General features: G+C 37.6%; 1 protein-coding gene across 4 annotated transcripts in view; it reads left to right on the forward strand.

Moving 5' to 3' along the window:
- epb41l4a (erythrocyte membrane protein band 4.1 like 4A) overlaps nt 1–22,096 on the forward strand; it is a 30,584-nt gene that overhangs the window by 7,605 nt on the left and 883 nt on the right. For 2 of the 4 annotated variants that reach the window (XM_079448527.1, XM_079448529.1), the window contains exons 2-22: nt 2,764–2,868; nt 6,044–6,095; nt 6,990–7,068; nt 7,215–7,312; nt 7,606–7,726; nt 10,002–10,089; nt 10,243–10,331; nt 10,455–10,518; nt 11,300–11,391; nt 14,437–14,514; nt 14,696–14,817; nt 18,483–18,558; nt 18,887–18,967; nt 19,479–19,592; nt 20,090–20,140; nt 20,306–20,383; nt 20,653–20,772; nt 20,876–20,923; nt 21,002–21,070; nt 21,479–21,589; nt 21,689–21,767. In XM_079448527.1, the coding sequence (XP_079304653.1) occupies nt 2,764–2,868; nt 6,044–6,095; nt 6,990–7,068; nt 7,215–7,312; nt 7,606–7,726; nt 10,002–10,089; nt 10,243–10,331; nt 10,455–10,518; nt 11,300–11,391; nt 14,437–14,514; nt 14,696–14,817; nt 18,483–18,558; nt 18,887–18,967; nt 19,479–19,592; nt 20,090–20,140; nt 20,306–20,383; nt 20,653–20,772; nt 20,876–20,923; nt 21,002–21,070; nt 21,479–21,589; nt 21,689–21,767 (1,815 nt within the window). Of the gene's footprint in view, nt 1–2,763; nt 2,869–6,043; nt 6,096–6,989; nt 7,069–7,214; nt 7,313–7,605; nt 7,727–10,001; nt 10,090–10,242; nt 10,332–10,454; nt 10,519–11,299; nt 11,392–14,436; nt 14,515–14,695; nt 14,818–18,482; nt 18,559–18,886; nt 18,968–19,478; nt 19,593–20,089; nt 20,141–20,305; nt 20,384–20,652; nt 20,773–20,875; nt 20,924–21,001; nt 21,071–21,478; nt 21,590–21,685; nt 21,768–22,096 lie in introns of all 4 variants that reach the window. The other 2 variants (XM_079448526.1, XM_079448528.1) reach the window with 1 other exon arrangement.

Raw genomic sequence — 22,096 nt, forward strand, 5'->3', positions numbered from 1 at the left:
TCTTCTTCGTGCCCTGTTGGACATCAGCACAATCAGTCTTTATCCAGATCAGCTTGTGTTATCTGACACATGCCTGTGTTTCATTTCCACATCCTGAGGATTTAACTCTCACGCTCTCATACACTTGATCATTTATCTTATTGACAGTCTGAGACTGGGGAAGGTCACGTGACCTCCAGAAATCAATCTTTGTTTATTAGACTTATTTTGTCCCTTTTCCTCCTCCCGATAGGTAAATATTGACACAGTCCACAGCAGGTACAGATACTCGTTTTCATATGTTATCGCATTTACCTTCCCATCCTGTGGAAATGAATAGATACGGACATTAGAAATAATGGTTGACTTTATATAAACGAATAGTCATTCTTAACCTGAATGACTTTCTTTCTTAGGCAGAACACAAAAGAAGATATTTCGAAGAATGTTGGTAACCAAACTACTCTGACTCTCGTTGACTTTCATTGCATGAACACAACATCACTGAGACATTTCTCAAAATATCTTCTTTTACAGGTTTTGAACGACATGACAGAATTTGTATTTATCGCTTCATTTCGGTTCCAGCAAAACAACAGAAGCTATCCAAGCAGTTTTAACCATGTTGGAAAATCACCAAATTCTCCACATGTGGAAATCCATTTCCTCTCTATTCATTTCACTCTTCCCTGTTATTTTAACATTCCCACCCCGAACCGAAGAAAGTCTTATCAGTAAGGCAGATATGGCAGGAATGTGGAGAACACGTCTTTTGTGAGGATCTCTCTTGACGGTAAACAGGGAGGGTGTTAGTGACAGGTTCTGCCAGGAACCTTTGGAGAGACGGCAGCGTTTTTGTGGTTTGTCATATTCATCTCTCCTCCCGTCGGGCTTTTGGGATCTGAATTACGACGTGACATCAGGGGTCACATACAATGGGTGTTTTTTTCCCGGTGAAGGCTGAATCTGTGTTCTCACTGCTTGTGGACCTTTGATAGATATTTTGCCACTGGGCACCAACGGTGTGGGAACACGAGCGCTTTAAACAGAATTCGTGAGCAGTGATCTTTCTCATTCAATATAAAGAGTAAGACCATTTGATAAAATGGTAAAAACAAAGTTGTATTCGATGAGATCGATGAGATTAAATGGAAACGTATGCTAGTATAAGAGATACTACACCCAAAAAAGACAACTCTGTCATCGCTAACTCAACCTTGAGTTGTTCCAAGTCTGTATACATTTCTTTGTTCTGGTGAACACAGAGAGGAAATCTGGAAGAACAGTTCTTGGACCTCATTGACTCCCATAGTAGGAAAAAATATGATGGTAGTCAAAAGTGCCTCAGAACTGTTTGCTGTCCTACATTCTTCTAAATGTCTTACGAAAATAATGGTAAAGTGTTTTTTCATACTATGGTAGTCAATGGGGCGCAAGGTCAGTTTGGTTATAAGCATTCGTCCAAATATATGTCTTCGTGTTCATCAGAACTAAGAACTGTAAACGGATTTTGAAGTTGTAACCGAACAGCGCTTCTGTTGTATGGACCCCAAACCAATGCAAGTGAATGGAGCTGTTCAGTTACCAACATTCTTCAAAATATCTTCTTTTGTGTTCTGCGGCAGGAAGAAAGTCAAAGGTTTGAAATGACAAGAGGGTGTGTAAATGATGACAGAATTTTCATTTTTGGGGAAACTATCACTTTAAGACATTTATTGAAACACAAAAGGAGAAAAATGAGATTGTCTTAAAAATAAAAGAATTTTCTATTTACTTTCAATTCAGTCTCATTGCTCGTACAGAGATCTCATTCGTGATTTATATTCCTGTAGGTTTACTGTGTACATATAGCGTTTCAGATTGTCATAAGCACCAATGTCGGATTGTTGTTTCAGCCTGGAGTGTGTAATGGGAGATATCATGACATACGTCTGAATACATGCCAAGGCTTTTGTGTGTGTGTGTGTGTGTGTGTGTGTCTTTACAAGACTCCCAAACATATACACACATTCCCAGAGGGGAGAAACTCGGCTCACCGCAGTGTCACATGAGCCTTCGTGTGTCATGCGTGTGAGGAGCTGCAGTTGCACAACTAACAGTCACATATTATACACAAGATTTATTATAGTAGTAAATCAGCTTTTTGCATGAAGGTATAGCTTTCGATTGAAGCAATGCTGTGGTTGAACTGTGTTTTTACACTTTTTAGTCAGCGTTCATGTTTCCTAAATATCTTCTTTCAATAGGAAATGCATCATAATAGACAATGTCTTCCAAAAATCTTATGAGTTGCACTGGAGGTGTTATTCGGCTATTTGTAAAACTGTCTTTCAGCAATTTGTTTTGTTACAAAAAAGTGAAATTAAGCTTTGAAAGAGACAAAGATTTACAGATGCAATACTCTGTGTGTTTCCTGTAGACATGCTTATCGTTCTTGGTGTTTTCTTGCTTTAACAGGCAAATATGAACAGGTCATCAGTCACCTGTTTGGTTAACCTGTTATTTCTCATATTGAATCAGAGAACAAAGGCACAAACCCTCCTCAAGAGCTCAACAAGAGGATAGACTAATAATATTGCGATAGACAATAATGAAATACAGAAAGTAATTCTGACCATGTGGTTTCTCTTTTATAGATCTGAGAAAGAAAAATGTGATAAACCCAGTAGCGAACCGTGACGTTTGAGCCTTGGCGCTCTGCGGACGCAATTGAAACTGGTGAAACACAGCAATGGTTGAACGTAATGTTGATTTTAATGGTATTTTTCATCTCTCCCCGTGCAGAAATCGACCAAAGGTTCAGTTCTGCTGGATTACGTGTTTGCTCATGTGAATCTTGTCGAAGCGGAGTATTTTGGGCTTCGCTATTGTGACCGCAGTCATCAGACGGTAAGTTCTTCAACACTCTATAAACAAACAATTTGGTGCGAAAAGCAACATTTTGTGTTCAGTTTAGGGAAACGCATCAATTTCTTGGGACAATACATTTTGTGTTACTTTTACCCCGACTCGTGTTATCCTTTTTATTTATTTCACATAAAATGAACACAAAATGTGTTAAATGGCACAACACAAACACTGTTAATATGAACGCATCCTTTTTAAAGAGTGAAACTTAATTCTAATTCAATCGAATGTATTTGTGTTTTTTAGCTTTGCAAAATAAATGTAAAATAAAAAATGTTTACAAATAAGATACATTATCAGGTACATGGCGTAAAGATATATGGTATTATTTTAGATAAACAGTTCATTCAAACAAAAATGAAAAGCGTTGACATTTCCCCCCTTCCTTCCAAATTCATGACTCTCTTTTTACCTTTTTACAATTTAAAATGTCATTACATTACTCCATACATCTTCTGTTAATACGTTATTCAAATGTCTCTTGAATCTATTTAAAGATGTTTGAGACTGTGGGAATTGATATCAAGCGCCTACACATTAAGACGGATTTGAACGCATACAAACGTCCTTCGCAAAATGTTTTCTAAAACTCGCATAGATCCAACTTGGTGATTTAAAGAGACAATACTGTGCAAAAATTGTTCTTTTGTGTTAAAACAAACTCGTGCAGGTTTAAAGCGACACAAGAGTGAACTGTTCCTTATAGAAGGTTTGCTAAAGCGTATCCTGTTTGCCGTGCCATTGTGTGGTCATGAGATCCCAAAAGCAGCTTGACCTTTGACGCGTGAACAGAGGGTTGAAGTATAAAGTAAAGGGCGATTAGCTTTACCTTGAGGCCAGATTTTGGGTAAGGCAAAGTGCAAACTTGTGAAAAAACACACAACCGTCATTACCTCATAAGCTCGACCAATGAGCGAGGTGTTTCCCACAATGCCTTCTGGGCCCTGTCCCACTAGTCTAGATTTATTACCGGCCAAGAGGCGGGCCGTAACTTAACTTTACACAAATCTATCAACCAGATGATTATGGTTTAGAGGAGATAAAAATGTCATTTACATGTTAGCATCATCATTTCTGTGCAGGTGTGGTTGACGTGCGTTCTTGGATTGTTTAATTTAATTGTAAGTTACAGAATTGGATAAATTCCTCTCTAACTCGTCTTTGGCACAGGGAATAAACTATAAAACATAAAACGCAATAAAACGTCCGTCAATATTTATAAGACAACAGTTGCCACGGTGTTCCGAGCGGTTGCTATGTGCTTCTGTATATCTTCTTGTATTCTGAGATATGAATTAGGTACCTCATTTTTACATTTTGGCATTTGCAGACGCTTTTATGCACATTTTTTGTGTGCTCCTGGGTAACCTTTACGATGCTAATACAAAGCTAAGCTAAAGGAACAGACGTTACGGTCAGAGGTTTGTTTTAATCACAGACGGTGTAGTTACGGTCAACCTTACATGAATGTTGTGTTCACTCAGTGTTCTTAGAAATGAAGAGAGGATCTGAGGATTCTTCATTTCCACTTCGCCATCTGCTCTGATGTGATTATTAGATGAGACTCACCGATTCAATTAACGTATTTTAATTTAATAACGTCCAGCACTAATCCTGTTCCCATCTGCACACATACACACATTTGAGTTGCTTTGGTGTCTTCTTGAGGACTTGCCATAGACTTCTGTTGTTTTATGCCGACCTAATGGTATTTTTATTCCCTTACCTGAACCCTCACAAAAAGTTTTTACATTTACAACTAAGCATCATTTAGTATGTTTAACAATCACTTCTATCGTGAGGATGGTGGGTTTTGTTCCCCACAACACCCGACAAACCAAATGTTGGACAGGTAATGCGTTTAGTGGGACACCACTAAAAGGTAGCGTAAATCTGTGATATAATAACTGAATGAAAACATTTTAATATGTATTTTTCCTTCCTTTTAGCTTGTAAAAAGCTGATTTAGTGAATTTCTACTACAACACAATAAGGCATATAACATATAAGTTCAATGGAGATTTGGATTTGAGGTTAACTGTCTCTTTAAATGTTGAGCATCATGCTAAAGGTCAAATCTGTGCAACCAGATTTGATTACTCTTAGTGGAGAAAAACAAATATTTTTCTTCTTGAATATTTTTCTTTCTTTAGAAAACATCAAATCTAGTTTGCTTTCAGGTTTGTTAATGATCCAACCATGTTTTGTCTGATTTATTACAATCTATGTACATTCATGCATTTGGCAGACGCTTTTATCCAAAGACTTACATTGCAGTATACTATACATTTGTATTAGAGTATATGCAATCCCTGGGCTACATCATATATCACCATACAACTACAAATATCATAGTTAACCTGTAATTACAATTATACAGCTATGATAAATGTGTGGTTACTGTGCTTTGCTACAATACCATAGTGAAACTATGGTTACTATAGTAACAATATGGTTTATTTTTATAGAAAACCACACACATACGGATGCAAAGAGTTTTTTGGGGTGACAATAAATGGGTTACTCCCATTTGGTGTTAGTCTCTAACCGGACTATCTGTAGTGGGTTTATTACCAACTGGCAACGTAATAATATGAGCCATCCATTTTTTCATGAGAGATATCAGCAGATCACAAGTTAACACATGTATGTTTACGAAACAGGAATTGCTAAAGGAGTAGTTGAATGGAATTGATTTTACTACTGACCCGCGTCAGTAAAGGAAAATGGTCAAATGCAACAAGCTTCTTTCTATATATTTATCACACAGTTGGATTAAAAGTCAGATGGTTGTGATGCGCATCAGCTTGAGTTAAGTCTCCAGAACATACAGTTGTTAAGCATGTATATTCCACATGTTCAGCAGCAGATGTTTGGTTCTCGACTGCATGCTCTGACGTGTTCAGACTTCATGTTTTATTGATGCGTGTTTCACGGGACACGTTTTATAGGCATCACTGCATGACTGAACATCTCAGCGGGTCAAAGCTCTGGGTCAGGAAATACTATAAATTCTCATTATTAGTGAAGAGATACATCAGTACTAATCAAAATCTAATCCAATAGTTGGGTTTTGTGTGTCATGATGCAATGTGTGATTTGTTTTTATATATAACTTATCTGTATGTTTCTCTTTGTTTGTATTGGGTGTTCACAGTATTGGCTGGATCCCTCTAAAAGTCTCTCCGAACACAAAGATCTAATAACAAGTACGTATGAATTGGGTTTTATATTAATGATATTGGATTAGACAGCGTGCCACATTTTTAATTCTGCCTGCACGACGGGAAAAATAATAAAGTATTGACCTAACGACTAACCCCCAGTGTCTATTAAACTTGGATCAGCCCAGCGAGAGGTGATGCTGTTATTATTCTCATAATATTGTCAATTTGAACATGATTCGACTACACAATGCAGGGCTTACACATTTACTGATGTTCTGTGAATCGAGGTCAAGAATGAACACAGTTTAGTCACAACAGTCTCTGCGGGAATGCCTTTTCAGTGTAGAATATGAAATATTTGTAATGCTTGTTTTGCACACCTGCCGGTAACATGCTAGTGAATAATTCTTAAATAGCTGGTTCAGGTGTGGTTGCCAACAGGTGGAACTATAACTCAATTTTGCGAGGAGATAAATTGTGCACGCTTACCTGTGCACTTTCAGGCTAAATACTAAATACTTGATGCTTTAAATGTGTCATATTGGGCGACATGAAAAGGTTGCGTTTTAGAGCAATGGTTCTTGAACCGGGGGCCCCCAAGATGTTTGCAGGCAGGGGGGGCCGCAAATGAGGTGGCATTTTATGAAATATAGAAACTTATCATAGATTTTATGCAATCAGAAAAATAACACCACCAACCAAAATAATTGATGTATAGCTGAATATGGTTTTCGTTGAACTTAAATTCTACGTTTAAGAAGTCTTTATTTGGGTGGGCCGCAAAACGACGCACTATACACAAAGGGGACCTTAGAACGAAGAAGTTTGAGAGCCACAGTTTCAGAGTAAATCTCTAATAGCAGGACTGACCCCCTCTATTCTAGACTCTTGAATGGAAATCATTGTGCATTCATAGGTTGTTGTGTTTTATTTCAGCCGGGCCTCCGTATACACTTTATTTTGGTGTGAAATTTTATGCTGAAGACCCCTGTAAACTGAAAGAGGAAATCACGAGGTGTGTATTACAATTAATCTGCATTATAATTTGAGATTTTAATATAATATGCATAATGTTAAAATGTAAAATGATAGAGATCCCGCTTGATGTTGTTGAAGTTGTTTGAATGCATATCTCTTAATACCGTAGGTTTGTTCTGTTAGGTATCAGTTCTTTCTGCAGATTAAACAAGATGTTCTTCAGGGAAGACTTCCATGTCCCTTCGATATCAGCACCCAACTGGGAGCTCTTGCAATTCAATGTACGTGGGAAAGGTTTTTCATGAAATCTAATTTGATGCTTACGACATTATGATCTTGCTTTTGGAATCTAAAACCATTTTCTTGACGTGGATGTTAAGGAGCACGCGGTCTTACCTTTTAAAAATGTAAATGTGTCATCTCTGTTCATTTCATCCCTGTTTGATAGCTGAACAAACAACAAATACTTCGGCTTTAACCTAAATTTTCACAATTTTAATTGACGTACGGTTTATATGCAGCGTCATTGATGTCTATAAGTTTTATTGTATTTACTGCATCTTTGTCCCTATAGCTGAGCTTGGAGATTACGATCCATACAAACACACATCAGGTTACGTGTCGGAATTTCGTTTTGTCCCGGACCAGAAAGAAGAACACGAGGACGCCATCGAACAGATTCATAAAACTTTAATGTAAGACCCCACGCAGGACTTTGTTACACATTTAAAGCGACAGTTCACCCCAAAGTAAAAAATCTGTAACACTTTACAGTAGTAAATGTGTTAGCTAGCATAAGCTAACAATGAACAATTTAGCTTTTCAGTATTTATTAATCCCTGTTAATGTTAGTTCATGTCAATACAATTATTAATGTTAGGTCATGATGCATTAACTAATGTTAACAGACAAAATGTTTGATTTTAATAATGAATCTGTAAATGAGGAAATAAACATGACATTAATAAATGCTGTATATTGTTTTATTCCAAACCTGTATGACTTTATTTCTTCTTTGAAACACAAAAGAAGATATTTAGAAAAATGTTGATAACCAAACAACACAAGACCTCATTGACTCTACATTGCATGAACACAAAACCACTGAGATATTTCTGAAAATATCTTCTTTTGTGTTCCTCTGAAGAAAGAGTCACATACAGGTTTTGAATGAATGACGGTGATGAACGACAGAATAAATGATGACAGAATTTTTGCCCTAATTATTTTTTAACCCATAGTCTGTGTCAGAACAGCTCAGATTTTTATTAAATTCTTGTAAATGTGTCCATGTCGGACACTCATAACCGAAGAACCTTGCGGTGTATTTAAGCTATATATAATATTGAAAATGTTTAAATTCCCACGAAAACCCATAAAGAATAGACAGGATTCCATCAGACATGGTGTCTTTGACTAGATTCTGTGCGATAGACTGTGAGGATTTCTCCCTCTGGCTGGACTCTTTGTCTTTGTAATGAGAGCTTCTCTCCGGGTTTGTTTGATCATCTCACAGTTCTCGTTTTGACCCTTTGTCAAACATGCTCACCTGTCAAACGAGTGTTAGGATGAGCAGCACCTGTCAGGTGACACGATCAGATGGGCTTTGAGGAAGGAGAATGAATTAGATGAGGCTTAAACAGACATTGTGGGTATCTCGCTTGTCTGTTTGTTGAACGTCATATTTTTAAGCGAACAAATCCCCACTTGACTTCTACGGAAAGAGTTTTGAGCAATTACCAGTCGTCTGATTTCTAAGAGTCTGTGAGGAGCTGAGGTGTCCGAGTGGATCATAGATGAGAAAGGACGGATTTGTTTCCAAGTAAGAGAAACATGTCATGGTTCATTTTTAATGACGTCATTTTGTGTGCTGTTTAATGAAATTACATACAGAGCTAGAGACGGCTTTTTAAAGTACAACCCAAAGAAATCATCTTTAATGGTCGGGTAGGTACTTCAGAACAGAATACTCCAGCTGCTTCAATTAGGCAGCGAAATGCACTGACACGCACACTCAGGGCCCAAATGAAAGGGCTGAATGCATTTAAGTCTCCGGGGGTCTCCAAATGACGGGGCCCGACACTTATAAAAGACCATCAACAATCATGCTCGCCCCACCCTGCACGCCCGCTTTCCCACCTTGCTTCCGTCTGCTCTGATCCGTGACTGGAATATTTAATACATTTCTGCATGCGTGATGGTGGGGGATAATGATAGTTCGTTTTTTGGACTGAATTCACCAAAGCTGAGCTGTAACACTAGGTTCACACCGAACGCGAATGTATGTCATTTATTCACGCAAACTGTTTAAAAGTCAATGTAAAGACGGGGTACAAATGAAGCATATCTGCGGCCGTCGCAAATGTTGAAAATATATTGAAATAACGAACTTTTCTCGCGGGTAATAAAGAGCGTGGAACGCGATTGTTGGCGTTTGGTGTGAACCCAGCATAACACTAAGAGATGAAAATGTGTCTTACACCACAATGTATTGCAAACTTGCATTTAGATTTAAAAGTCATGTCCTAGTTTTTATTTATTGATCATTTCAGGTTTTGAAGTAGGATTAAAATGCATTATGGATAAAATAAATAAATAAAATCATGTTTTTACAGAGCATCTATTTGCATCCATATATTTGAACGTTTATTTTCACTTCACTGTGCGTCTGGTCCAACATGCATTAGTGTCAATAGGTTAAATACACGTGGAACTGGTTTCAGGTTAGACGTCACTGGTATGCACCAGTTATTAAGTGAATGAAAAACACATATTTACAAATGAGTTAATGAATAACATCTGAAGAGCAAAAGAAATGCGATGTAGTTCTCAAAATTTTTCTAATTGTTGTCTTTTATTGGTTTTTATTATTATTATTGGTTCATTCCATCTTTGGAGAATAATTGGACGGTGTTGTGATTGTTTTATGTTCTGTAATGAGTTCAGTGATGTGTTGACCTCTGTGTGCAGGGGTCAGGTGCCTGCTGAGGCTGAGAACGATTATTTAGGAATTGCCAAAACCCTGGAGATGTACGGGGTTGACCTGCACCCTGTGTTTGTGAGTATACGTTTCATTACTACTTATCATCTTAATCGTCTGCTAAATGTTTCAAAGTAGAAACCATGAGAATTTGTTTCTTGTTTTGTTTTGTACGACTAAATTGAACTTTTCTGCCAATCATTCACTGATTTAAAATTCATATTTTTTCAGGGAGAAAAGCAGGATGAATATTTCCTAGGACTGACGCCGGTCGGAGTCGTAGTTTACAAAAACAAAACGCAAGTCGGGAAATATTTCTGGTTGGTTAATATTTCAACAGAATTTCTATGTTATTAGATTCTGTTGTATTAAAAAGTATTCTTAACAAAGATGTGTATAAGTTTTTCAAAATCATGTAAAAAATAGACTCTTTGATGTTTCAGGCCAAGAATTACAAAAGTATATTTCAAGGAAACACAGTTCGAACTGCGGGTTATGAGCAGAGATGTAAGTTGTCTTTTTAATATAAAAACACACAAACCAATAATGCAGCACAATTCTCGAGACTACACAAGTAGTATAAATATAAATGAATGGACAAAATAAGAAACTGTTCATTAAAACAGTATTTCTAGGTGTATTGCGGTCATTCCAGTCCAGTGTTTGTGGAATTTCAACAAAACTAAACCTCACGAGTGACATAAAGTCATCCAGCAATGTGAATTACTGACAACATGACAAGACACATGAAAACTGTAAAATTATATTTGAAGTTTTTCTAAATACATGTAGAAGTATTACTGTTGTATTGCTTAAAAGTGAATCTGAACTTGTTTCTCCACTTTTCATTTTCTGCAAATAAATGCAAATAGAAACTATATTTTCTTTAGAAATACTGTTAGTAGTTTACAAAATGAAACAAAAACGTTCATTTTACCTAAACACATACCAACAAACAGTTAAATTACAAATTGAATATACTTACAGCAGTGCTGTGTGTAAATGTGAAGACACACGAGACAAAGAACCTCATGAAGATCCCATTGTTGATTCAGTGTTACGACTGGTCCTCAACCTCCAGTGAGATTCCCTGGACAGTTCCTATAAACCTTTTCTTCCAGGGGTCAATTTATCCAGCGTGAGACAGAATGCTCATTTCAAATGTCCCAGTGCCTGTGATCTCGTGAGAATAGACTCATTTCAACACATCAGGGTTACGAGGCATTTACACAAAACTGAATATGAACAGATATGTATTCACGCAGAGCTTCCTTTCTTTTCGTTTCAGTGTATTGAAACGTCGTTCTTCTTTGAAGTTCCCAGTAAGACGGCGTGCAAGAACCTCTGGAAGTGTTGTGTGGAGCATCATACCTTTTTCAGGTAAACCACAACTTCGCTTCGAAGCTAAAATTGCTTTAAAGCCACAATATGGAATCATTTTGTTATGAAATATCCAAAAATCACTTGCACGGTGTGATATATATTTCATGCGGTTGTGTACTTACATGATCCCTAATGTTCCCAAGAATGTGCAAATCCAGAGAAATTCCTCTTTAAAATAACGTCGCATATCAGTGACTTAATATCCGCTGCTCCGCACTATCCTGTTTCCGGTTGGAGAACCGACGGCAACACGCAAATGCAAAAGTGGTTTATACAGCATCTGTTGTTCGGTCATTTTGGTTCACGATTACTCTTTGGCGAGTAAAAAGAAACCCAAAAAAGCCTAAACGTAGTTTACTGTTTAAACGTGTAAAACTGTGTAGCATTATGCTACCAAATCAACGTAGCATTACATTCCACGTTTCTTGCAAGCTAATTCATTACGATGACATAAAATAAAATGCATTTCTTTTTTTCGTCCGTGAACATGATGGGAGATCTCCATACGCCTCCAGATGATGAAACCGACATAATTCCACTCTCTCGACATAACGTCATTTAGCTTCGCCGTTTGTTGTTGTTTCGAAAGTGCACCTTCTAGCGGTTCAAATGTACATATTGTGGCTTTAAATAATGCACTGAATTATCGCAGTATCAGTTTAATACCAGATCCATTCATATTCTCCTAAACATTACATATAGTGACTTAAAAACAGTGGAAGAAATATTTAATTTAGATGTTACCGTATGGAGGACAATTTTGTTAACTTGACATGTTTTACTGTTTGTAAACGTCTGATCCCATCATTGTACTATGGTAAAGAAACAACTCCTTTTCACATAAGAGATTACGCTCGTGTGAAATTTGAACAACCTCATACCGAACATAACGTCTTGAAAGAAAGGGTCACAAACATCTTAATCCTTCTAGAGTTTCTGTTTCGAAACTGAAACCGTTGGCACACGATCCCGTTCTCAGAGAGAAACTCTGAAGTGCCGGTGGGGCTTTACTGAGGCACTGATGTTCAGAGACACAATCCCTGGTGTTTGCTTTAAAAGAGCGCACCGTCTTACCTCGCTTTAGCACACTCAGAATGAAGGATTTCTGCAGTAATCTGCGTGTGAAATTGAGATAAAGAGAAGAGGGATTTACACAAGTTACACTTCTAAACTCAGGTCTCCGTGTGGAAGATAAAGAGGAAAATTTCACCAACGCCGGCGAGGTCAAGTGAGGACACAAAATGATTGATTATTCCATCTTAAAAAGAAGTTTTGTCATTATTTACTCACCTTTGTGCCATTCAAACCCCCTGATGGGTTTTTTCTGTGAAGGCAAAATGGATGTTTTTTTACATGATTTTATTTCTGCTAATAAAACGCTTTAAAATGACGGAGAGGCATAATAAAATAACTCAATGCAACTCAATTGTTCTGAAGATAAGAACTACTCCAAAATGTAATCCATTATTTGCCTCCTCTCACCGTGCAAAAGCTCACAGAAACAACGCAAATCACTGCTTTACGTTGTGAATACTGCTGTAGTTCTGGAGGTTATGCATTATTTAGACAGGACGTGTCAACAATTTTAATACAAAATAGATTCATCGTTTTATTAGCTTGAGAAGAGGCTGTCGCAGTCCATTCTTATTGTATACAAAAATCAGTTTTGGGGATTATGGTACTATTTTCATTTTATTTCCGTGCAAACTCTAAACTCTTTGGCGTGGTTTCACAGACAAGGCTTATGGCTAGTCCCAGAATAAAATGAATGTGGGTCTTGTCTTATCTGAATATAACTTGCCCAGAAATATCTCAAAATATATCAGTGCCATTGTTTTGTCTCGAGATGCACACCAGTAATGTATTCTTCTTTGGTATTTTTATAAAGGTGAGATAAATATCTTAATCTAACTAAGGCATTGTCCTGTCTTCAGCTAAGATATGTCTGTAAAATTGGGCCTTTAAATTTAGTTATTTGAAAAAATATGGAAATGTCATGATGGGCAAGTGAGCAATAACCACTAACAACCATGACTAAAAACCCTAGCGATGCACTGAAAAGCAACATTGAAGCAACCACATAGAAATGTACTAAGAAAAACCATAGCATTGTAGTGGTGAGTTGTGATCATTAAATCACCAACAATAACACATTGACACGCGTATCTGAGCAACTCGGTGTCCCAAACATGGAGTCCAAACAGGATAATCCAGACCTTTAAAAACAAGTCAAATCAGTCATATACACAAACTGTGCGTGTGTGTGAGAGAGAGAGAGAGAGAGAGAGAGAGAGAGAGAGAGAGAGAGAGTTCCATCACATATGAATGAATGTAAAACTCTCACTTACACTTGGGCTGCGTCCGAAATCGCCGCCTTCCATACTAAGTAGTAGGCGAAAAGTCATGAGTAGTATGTCCGAAACCTCAGTATGAAAAAAACAGGAGAGAATAACCGGGATGGTTTACTCATGAGTGTGGATCAGATGAACACTTCTCTATCCCATGATGCCACGGGAGCTGAGCAACGGTCGAATTTAAAAAGTAAATCATATAAATATAGCGAAAAACTTTTTAAGCGGACGTCTGTTTTTAATGTAAGTGCCAATAAATGAATTTCTCGTGACTAAATTATGTTTTTATCAACGCTCACGTGAAGGTTGTTATTGTCTATACTATACGTCGTAGGTCACAGAGCATATGGGTCACATGACCATAAAGCATGGCGGACGGATTATGTCCGAAGTATATTCATATTACACTCTAGTACTCATACTATATAGAACGTACTGTTTAACGGCCGGTAGGTACTTATTCAAATTCAGTACGTACTGTCACAGATTTCAGACGCAGCCTTGTTCTTTAATTGACATCATTAAAATACATGTGCAAACAACAGATGTGTCCCTCAGACTATAAAATTGTGTTCGTGCAAATTAAAAGATAAAATGCATAGAAAACAAAGGTGTAAAAAAAGAATTGCAAAACACTTCTTAATGTAAGAGGTTGATTTGTAAAGGTAATAGCATTGAATATTCTTCACAGAATGCCGGAGAATGAGTCCGCTTCATTGTCGAGGAAACTATCAAAGTTCAGCTCTCTGGGCTCAAAACATCGCTACAGGTCAGTACACACACAATAAATAAAATCTTACTGGGTTAAATAAAACATCTGCGCAACATATAGACTACCACTACACATCGATCTGTCTGGTTTCAGCAGTAGAATGAAATGCAGCGGTTAAGAGGAACGTATCTTTATGGCGATACAGAATAAATGAATTCTAATGTTGGATGTTTCCTAGTGGAAAAACTGCAATGCAGATCGGAAGAGAGCCGTCAATAACACTACCTCGACCAGACCTGCAGGTGATCCGAACCCGCAGTAAGACTTACCCAAAGAGATGCCCGCAGACGTCTAATGCAGGTGAGATGCACTTCAAGACACGTTAAAGGAATGGTATGAAATGGCATATTTGTACAACAATAGAAAACATACAGTGCATACAACCCGTATATTTTATTACAATCCATAAATAATAATGATTTGAGCTGTCAGGGATGATTTAGCAGGAAATGTCACTTTAAAATTCCCTTACAAGGCAAGACAATGGAAATATACTGGGAAATGTAATCCAATAATATTTCTAAATATTGTAAAAAAGGCGCTTATATTTTTAAACATATGAAAAACGGTTCAATATACTGTAGTACATTTCTATATTCTGTGTTTCAATAGACGGTTTCATCAGAAGTTGAACTTCTGGTTGTAATATAACATATTTAGTTCATATTAATATCGTATATTAAATTAAAACCACTCAACAGTAATTGATTCTTTCAGGGGTCTACTGGAAGTTAAGTTTGGGCCACATGACATTTGTTTATGTTGTTACCGCTGAACCCATCTATATATTTCTGTATGATATACGTTTCTATACATTTACAAAAACATCTCAAATAAATGATTTAATATATTGACAATTTATGTATAGCAAAAAAAAATTCTTTGCGTAACACAATGGCATTTATCAAGTAATTTATCTGTCTTGAATGAAAGAAACCTCTGGGATTTGAGTATCATGTGACATGCATCTCAGGTGTGCGATCGCTCCGTTCGGTTCCGCTTGACTTCTTACGGTTCTTTGTGAAAGCGTGTTCACCTGTATGAGGGGCCGTTTAGGCCATAATTATTGAAATGACTCTTACAAACACTAGTGAAATAAAAACATCGATCGAACTTAGTGAAATTCATTCATACATATTAATGAAATGACTCTTACAAACACTAGTGAAATAAAAACATCGATCGAACTTAGTGAAATTCATTCATACATATTAATGAAATGACTCTTACAAACACTAGTGAAATAAAAACATCGATCGAACTTAGTGAAATTCATTCATACATATTAATGAAATGACTCTTACAAACACTAGTGAAATAAAAACATCGATCGAACTTAGTGAAATTCATTCATACATATTAATGAAATGACTCTTACAAACACTAGTGAAATAAAAACATTGATCGAACTTAGTGAAATTCATTCATACATATTAATGAAATGACTCTTACAAACACTAGTGAAATAAAAACATTGATCGAACTTAGTGAAATTCATTCATACATATTAATGAAATGACTCTTACAAACACTAGTGAAACCATACATATGTATTACTGTAATCTTTTACAGACACATTTCAGTGTAGTCGATGAAAGATTTCAGTGTAGTCGATGAAAGATTTCAGTGTAGTTGATGAGAGCATATTTCACTGGAAAAGGAAGCTGCATCCTCACTTCCGTTTAGTTTGGCGCGCGTTGATGACGTGCAGATATGCCGCGAACAGGAACCTGTCAGATGCAATTAATTTACTGAATTAATTACTTATTAGTTCCTCCAACAACTCCGACCCACTTGCCAGGAAGATCTCATATGCACAGATCTCATATTGCCTTGGCTTAGGTATGAACTGGCAGCGAACTTTAAGCTGCTTGGGCATAAGCCGCCGCACACTATAGACACAGACAACGTCTCGCAGGATTCACGCAATCTGCGGTTGAGATAAGTGCGGTCACGCTATACGCTTAATTGCGCATCTACACAGGGTTGTACGGTAGCGATCCTCTTGAAAAGTCGAATTGTGAAAAGTAACCACTGTCTGGACATTTCGTTATGGTGATAAAGGTTATGATCGTACTTTTACAGCAAACAATAAATCTATATTCCCATTATTTTGTTGTTTGCCTATGCAATCAGATCATTTGGATCCGGAAATGGAATATGGCCTTTTATATATGGTATGACACATTCTAGAATATGACTTACAAGAAAAACCATAGCCCCTTAAATTATTTATTATTTGTTTATTTTATTTGTATTAAAAAATATATATTATTATTATTTTGTTATGTTTTTATTATAATTGTATTTATGTCATGCACATGGACTGTATTTTCTATTATAACGCTTTGAAATGCCATGTTGTTTTGTATACAAATAATTGTTATATAAAATTTTAAAAAATAATTATTTGTATACAAAACAACATTACAAAACGTAAGGACTGCAGTTCTAGTAAACAAGGGTTCTCCTCATCCACAGCTCTTACAGCTTGCAACAATGAATGCAAGGTTCTCGTTTGGTCCTCTAGCTCTCTGTGAAGTCTCAACATATTCGTAGCACCATTCGCTGTTTGAATGTCCTCTAAACACTTAAGTGCACTTCTTAGAAAAGCTGTAATATCATCTTCATTGTTACTCGTGTATGAAAATAGCGCAAAACACTTGCTAAAACAAAAAACATCGCCGTGGCGTCATTTTGCAATCTTAAAACCAGAGTTTTATTTCCTCGACACACTCTTTAAATCCTGGTAAAGTGGGAGTAAAGCTTCATTCGAATGTGTAGTTCCTATTGGAATTGCAGACGCCAAGAATTACGGAACCGCACGCTTCAGCTTTTTGGGAGAGTTTTATAGTTTTATAGCCAAAATATATTTTTAGACAATAAAAAAATTGCATTGACAACGAAACTGTATAAGGAAAAACCGAAGGTAGCGCGGGCGATTGTAAAATATTGCTCAGTAAATTAATTGCATCTGACAGATTCCTGTTCGCGGCATATCAACACGTCATCAACGCGCGCCAAACTAAACGGAAGTGAGGATGCAGCTTCCTTTTCCAGTGAAATATGCTCTCATCAACTACACTGAAATCTTTCATCGACTACACTGAAATCTTTCATCGACTACACTGAAATGTGTCTGTAAAAGATTACAGTAATACATATGTATGGTTTCACTAGTGTTTGTAAGAGTCATTTCATTAATATGTATGAATGAATTTCACTAAGTTCGATCGATGTTTTTATTTCACTAGTGTTTGTAAGAGTCATTTCATTAATATGTATGAATGAATTTCACTAAGTTCGATCGATGTTTTTATTTCACTAGTGTTTGTAAGAGTCATTTCATTAATATGTATGAATGAATTTCACTAAGTTCGATCGATGTTTTTATTTCACTAGTGTTTGTAAGAGTCATTTCATTAATATGTATGAATGAATTTCACTAAGTTCGATCGATGTTTTTATTTCACTAGTGTTTGTAAGAGTCATTTCATTAATATGTATGAATGAATTTCACTAAGTTCGATCGATGTTTTTATTTCACTAGTGTTTGTAAGAGTCATTTCAATAATTATGGCCTAAACGGCCCCTCATACACCTGACTGCTCCACAGGCATGCGATTTGAGACAAACTCACTTGCTATCTGGCATGCCAACAAAACGCAGCTAGAACAGGAATGTGTGTGTGGATGGATGTGGTTTGTAACTCTGACGATGAAAGTCAAACCCGACCCGGCCTCCATTGTTCTGAGGAAGGCCCTCGCGCTTACTCATGGAAATGACCATCAGACGCTAATCACTTGAGACAATAGAGCGGAGAAGGGCGTCTGTGAAGAGAGGGCATGTGTGGAGGATATACGTGGACAGATGACATGAGATAAGGAATTGTTCTGGCTATCAGAAACTGTAGATTGATGTCTTGGGCCACAATAGAACTCATGTTTGGGAAATGTCTGCTTTAGGGCGGAACAACGGAGGTCAGGCGATCACAAAGACGGAGAACGTGAGGACAGTCCAGAAACCCTCGCCAGCAAAGAGGTACCGAACTCTCCGAGCTTTATCTTTCATGACACGCCTCGGAGTTCATCAAGTAAAAAAAATAGATGCAAATGAGTTCATTGATGTCATACAGATGAGAAATGTATAAAATGTCTGACTTGGGTGTCTGAGACATTGTTGGGTTCTTAATTCTACAATCTCTTTTTTTTCCCAACTTAATTCTGTCTATAAGATACAAAAAGTAATGTATAAGAAATTCTGTCTATAAGAAACATAAAAGTAGAAAGTAAACGCAAGCTTTTTTAGACTCCCACAAATATCCGCATAAAAAACAACGTTCAGTGATGTGTCTTGTGTTTACCAAAAGCCCCAAAGTGAAGACGGACAGCACTACTGAAGACCGGCAGATCAAACCCAGTGCACCATGGGAAGAAGATGCTCCGCAGAGGTACACAACCGAGATCCTGTTTCCAACACGATTCACAATAGACTGAACGTCACAAAATCAAATCACAAAGAATCAACTTGTTCTCGGATGGTTCTCTTAGGAGAAATAAACAGAAACACGTGAAGCAATTGTTCCAAAGCATGAAGTGTATGAATGTGTAAATGAATGTCGATAGTAGAGGTCAAATAATGTGGATACGGGGTCAATTTGATGAGAAATGTTTGAGTTAAAATCGAGAAATTCAATCATATTGACTTTTGGTTGCAGACTTGACAAATCTGAGCTCAGTTAGTGCCACCGAGATCTCTTCACAGACGTTTGTGAGATTTCTGGTTATTTTTCACAGGAGAAATTTCCGAGACACAGATGAGACTAGCTCTCCATTTATGATCTTTTCAATATCATTCCAAAGGGCCGTGATACACGGTGGCGTTATGAGCGTTTCCTTATTGTTCTTTGCATTCTTATATTTTTGACGATCACACTAAGCCCCGTCTTTGCTTTATCTCAGCGGACTGTACAACTCGGCCAGCGAGCGGAACAAATCTCCCAAATTCCCAAAAGCTCACAGGCGGACGCCGTCCGGAGGCAGCGAGAACGAGATCTCTCACTCGGCCCGCCGCAGGTGCGAGCTCACGGCTCAAGGGTGCATGGCTTTGTGTGAAGATGTTTCACTTTTCTGCCGTCACTTTTCTTTTCTCAGTGACCTTCAGTGTTAATGTAGTTTAAAGAACCACATGAGGTCCATGTTTGAATCAAGATCCTGAGACACATTAGCTCCATCTAGTGGAAAAGAACTGCAGCAAAGGTCCTTTGTGCGAGGGTCTTTGTTTTCAAATGTTAAGCATTAAGACGTCAAGTACAAAAAGATGAGTCTTATTTAGCATTTGTAAAACTTTGGATGTAGAATTTTGCATGGTCTTTGACATGTTCATGTTACGGATGATGTACGATTTGTACAATAATGCACAGTTTTTTAGTAAATCTGACAGCACGATCAGAAGACTGCTTAATACGCTGAAGCTTACCAAAAAATAAAGGACACCAGGGATGATATGGCAGACATGACAGGACATTCAGTGTTTGTCTTTAAACGCGTCTGATTGTTTTGCGTCTCAACAGGAGAGGTCACAGCGCTGAAGACCAGCAGGTCAACAAACAGCACAGGAGAAGGTTTGGATTTATTTCTGTCTTCTCATTTACTCTATGTGACGATTGATTTACTTTTATTCTTAAAAACGTTGTAATTGATGTACAGAGGATTCATTAGCATTATTTATTACTACTTCCTTCTTTCATTGCGTTGTCGACCTTTAACCCCTCCAATTTGTCCCTAAGGTCCCGTTCCCATGGCAACACTAGCAGTGGTAGCGAATCCGAGAATTCCAACAGAGAGCAGCGTAAAAAAAGAAACCGGTGAGAAATTTCACAGAAATATATATGAGAATGTCACTGATGTCAAACAATGATTTTGATATTAAAAAAGAGTTTTAGTGATGTGGGTGGGTGGGTGGTATAAAGCCTGTTTTAAAGTAGGAGCAATTGTATATTGTAATTCACGGTTACGATATATAACATGATATATATATATATGATACATAGCACTCGGTCTAACGTGCAAGAACTCTGTGTCGCTTATTTTCAATTGACAAGAATTACAAAACAATTGTTTTATTAACTTGAAGGTCCCGGCAGGAAAACGAGATGGTCGACTCCGGGCCGCAGTGGGAGGTCGTTCTCCGCAGACAGAAAGAAAAAAGCACCAACGATTCTAACCAGCGCCGTTCGCGTCAACGCTCGAGATCGTAAGCATTCTGGATTGAATTAGTTGAGCCCTTTATCGATCCTTTTTGAAGTGTTCCGTATGTAAACGCCCATGTTGAAATGTTCTCTCGGTGTCTGTCGTAGACGAAGTCCCGATGTACAAGCTAAAGAACAGCTCTGGAAACACATAAAGTGAGTGTTTTCTCTTGATCTTCCGTCAGACGCATCTGAATGGCTGCAGGTTTGTGATGATGTCATTTTTGCGTGCAGGAAGGAGTTGGTTGATCCGTCGGGTCTCACGGAGGAGCAGATGAAGGAGATTCCATACAAGAAAGTCGAGTGAGTCAAATAATGTCGTCCGCCACGTGGAAGTTTAGTATTACAAACATGTTTTACGTCAGATTTATTTGTATCCAAGCGTTGAACGTTACCTTCAAATACATTAAGCAAAAACACGCTTTACAGAAGAATTTCACTGGCTGGTGTGTTTTAACAGTTCTAGATACATCTGAACGGAGATGTTAAAATGTTAGCTGGACCCTTAGCTGAAGGTGTATTTCCATCATCATCGAATAAATGCATCTCTCTTTTAAAAACTCCCTAATGAGCTGCATACAAGTGGGATGTTTTTTTGGGATGTTTGGGAGTTTGTAACCCGTAACGGATGCCAGGAGAATCACACGGACGGGCGAATAAAAAGGACCCTGTCAAACAGAAGTCCAAACAACTGCATGCATCTCATTTCAGGACACAAGGCGACCCCATCAAGATCCGTCATTCACACTCTCCTCGAAGCTTCCGGCAGTACCGACGCTCGCACTGTTCGGACGGAGAGAGATCTGTGCTCTCAGAGGTCAAGTAAGTCCATGTCTGATGCCCTAAAAACATCACATCACACACAGTCTGTCGCGTAACTGTTCTCAGATCGGCTCTATGTTTTCTTGTTCACGTCAGCAGCTCTCGGACTGATCTGGTGCCTCCTCTGCCTGTCACCCGGACGGCTGATGTGCCTGGTTCCAGTTCCACGCCTGCACAGGTCAGTCACCGGATATGTTTACAAACTGAAAATGTATTTTCTAAACATTCAAAATGCCCTATAGCTTTTATATATATAACTTGTTATATCATTGATCAAAATTGAGATAAACCTTCTGTATTAAAAACAATAACCTGAATAAACTTAAGAATAATAAACGAAACTTTGCCATATCAGAACATATGGTTTACATCGCATTAAATGACATCATTACATGTATGTTCTGTACTGCAATGTTTTGAGCCACGATAAATCCATACAACGTGCAGAGAAAAGTGAATATAAGACAAAGAAACAAGGTGATGTCGAGGAAGAAAGTTTGGTTTTGT

Source organism: Barbatula barbatula, assembly GCF_947034865.1.
Source record: "Barbatula barbatula genome assembly, chromosome: 24".
In the NCBI taxonomy this organism is placed as follows: domain Eukaryota; kingdom Metazoa; phylum Chordata; class Actinopteri; order Cypriniformes; family Nemacheilidae; genus Barbatula; species Barbatula barbatula.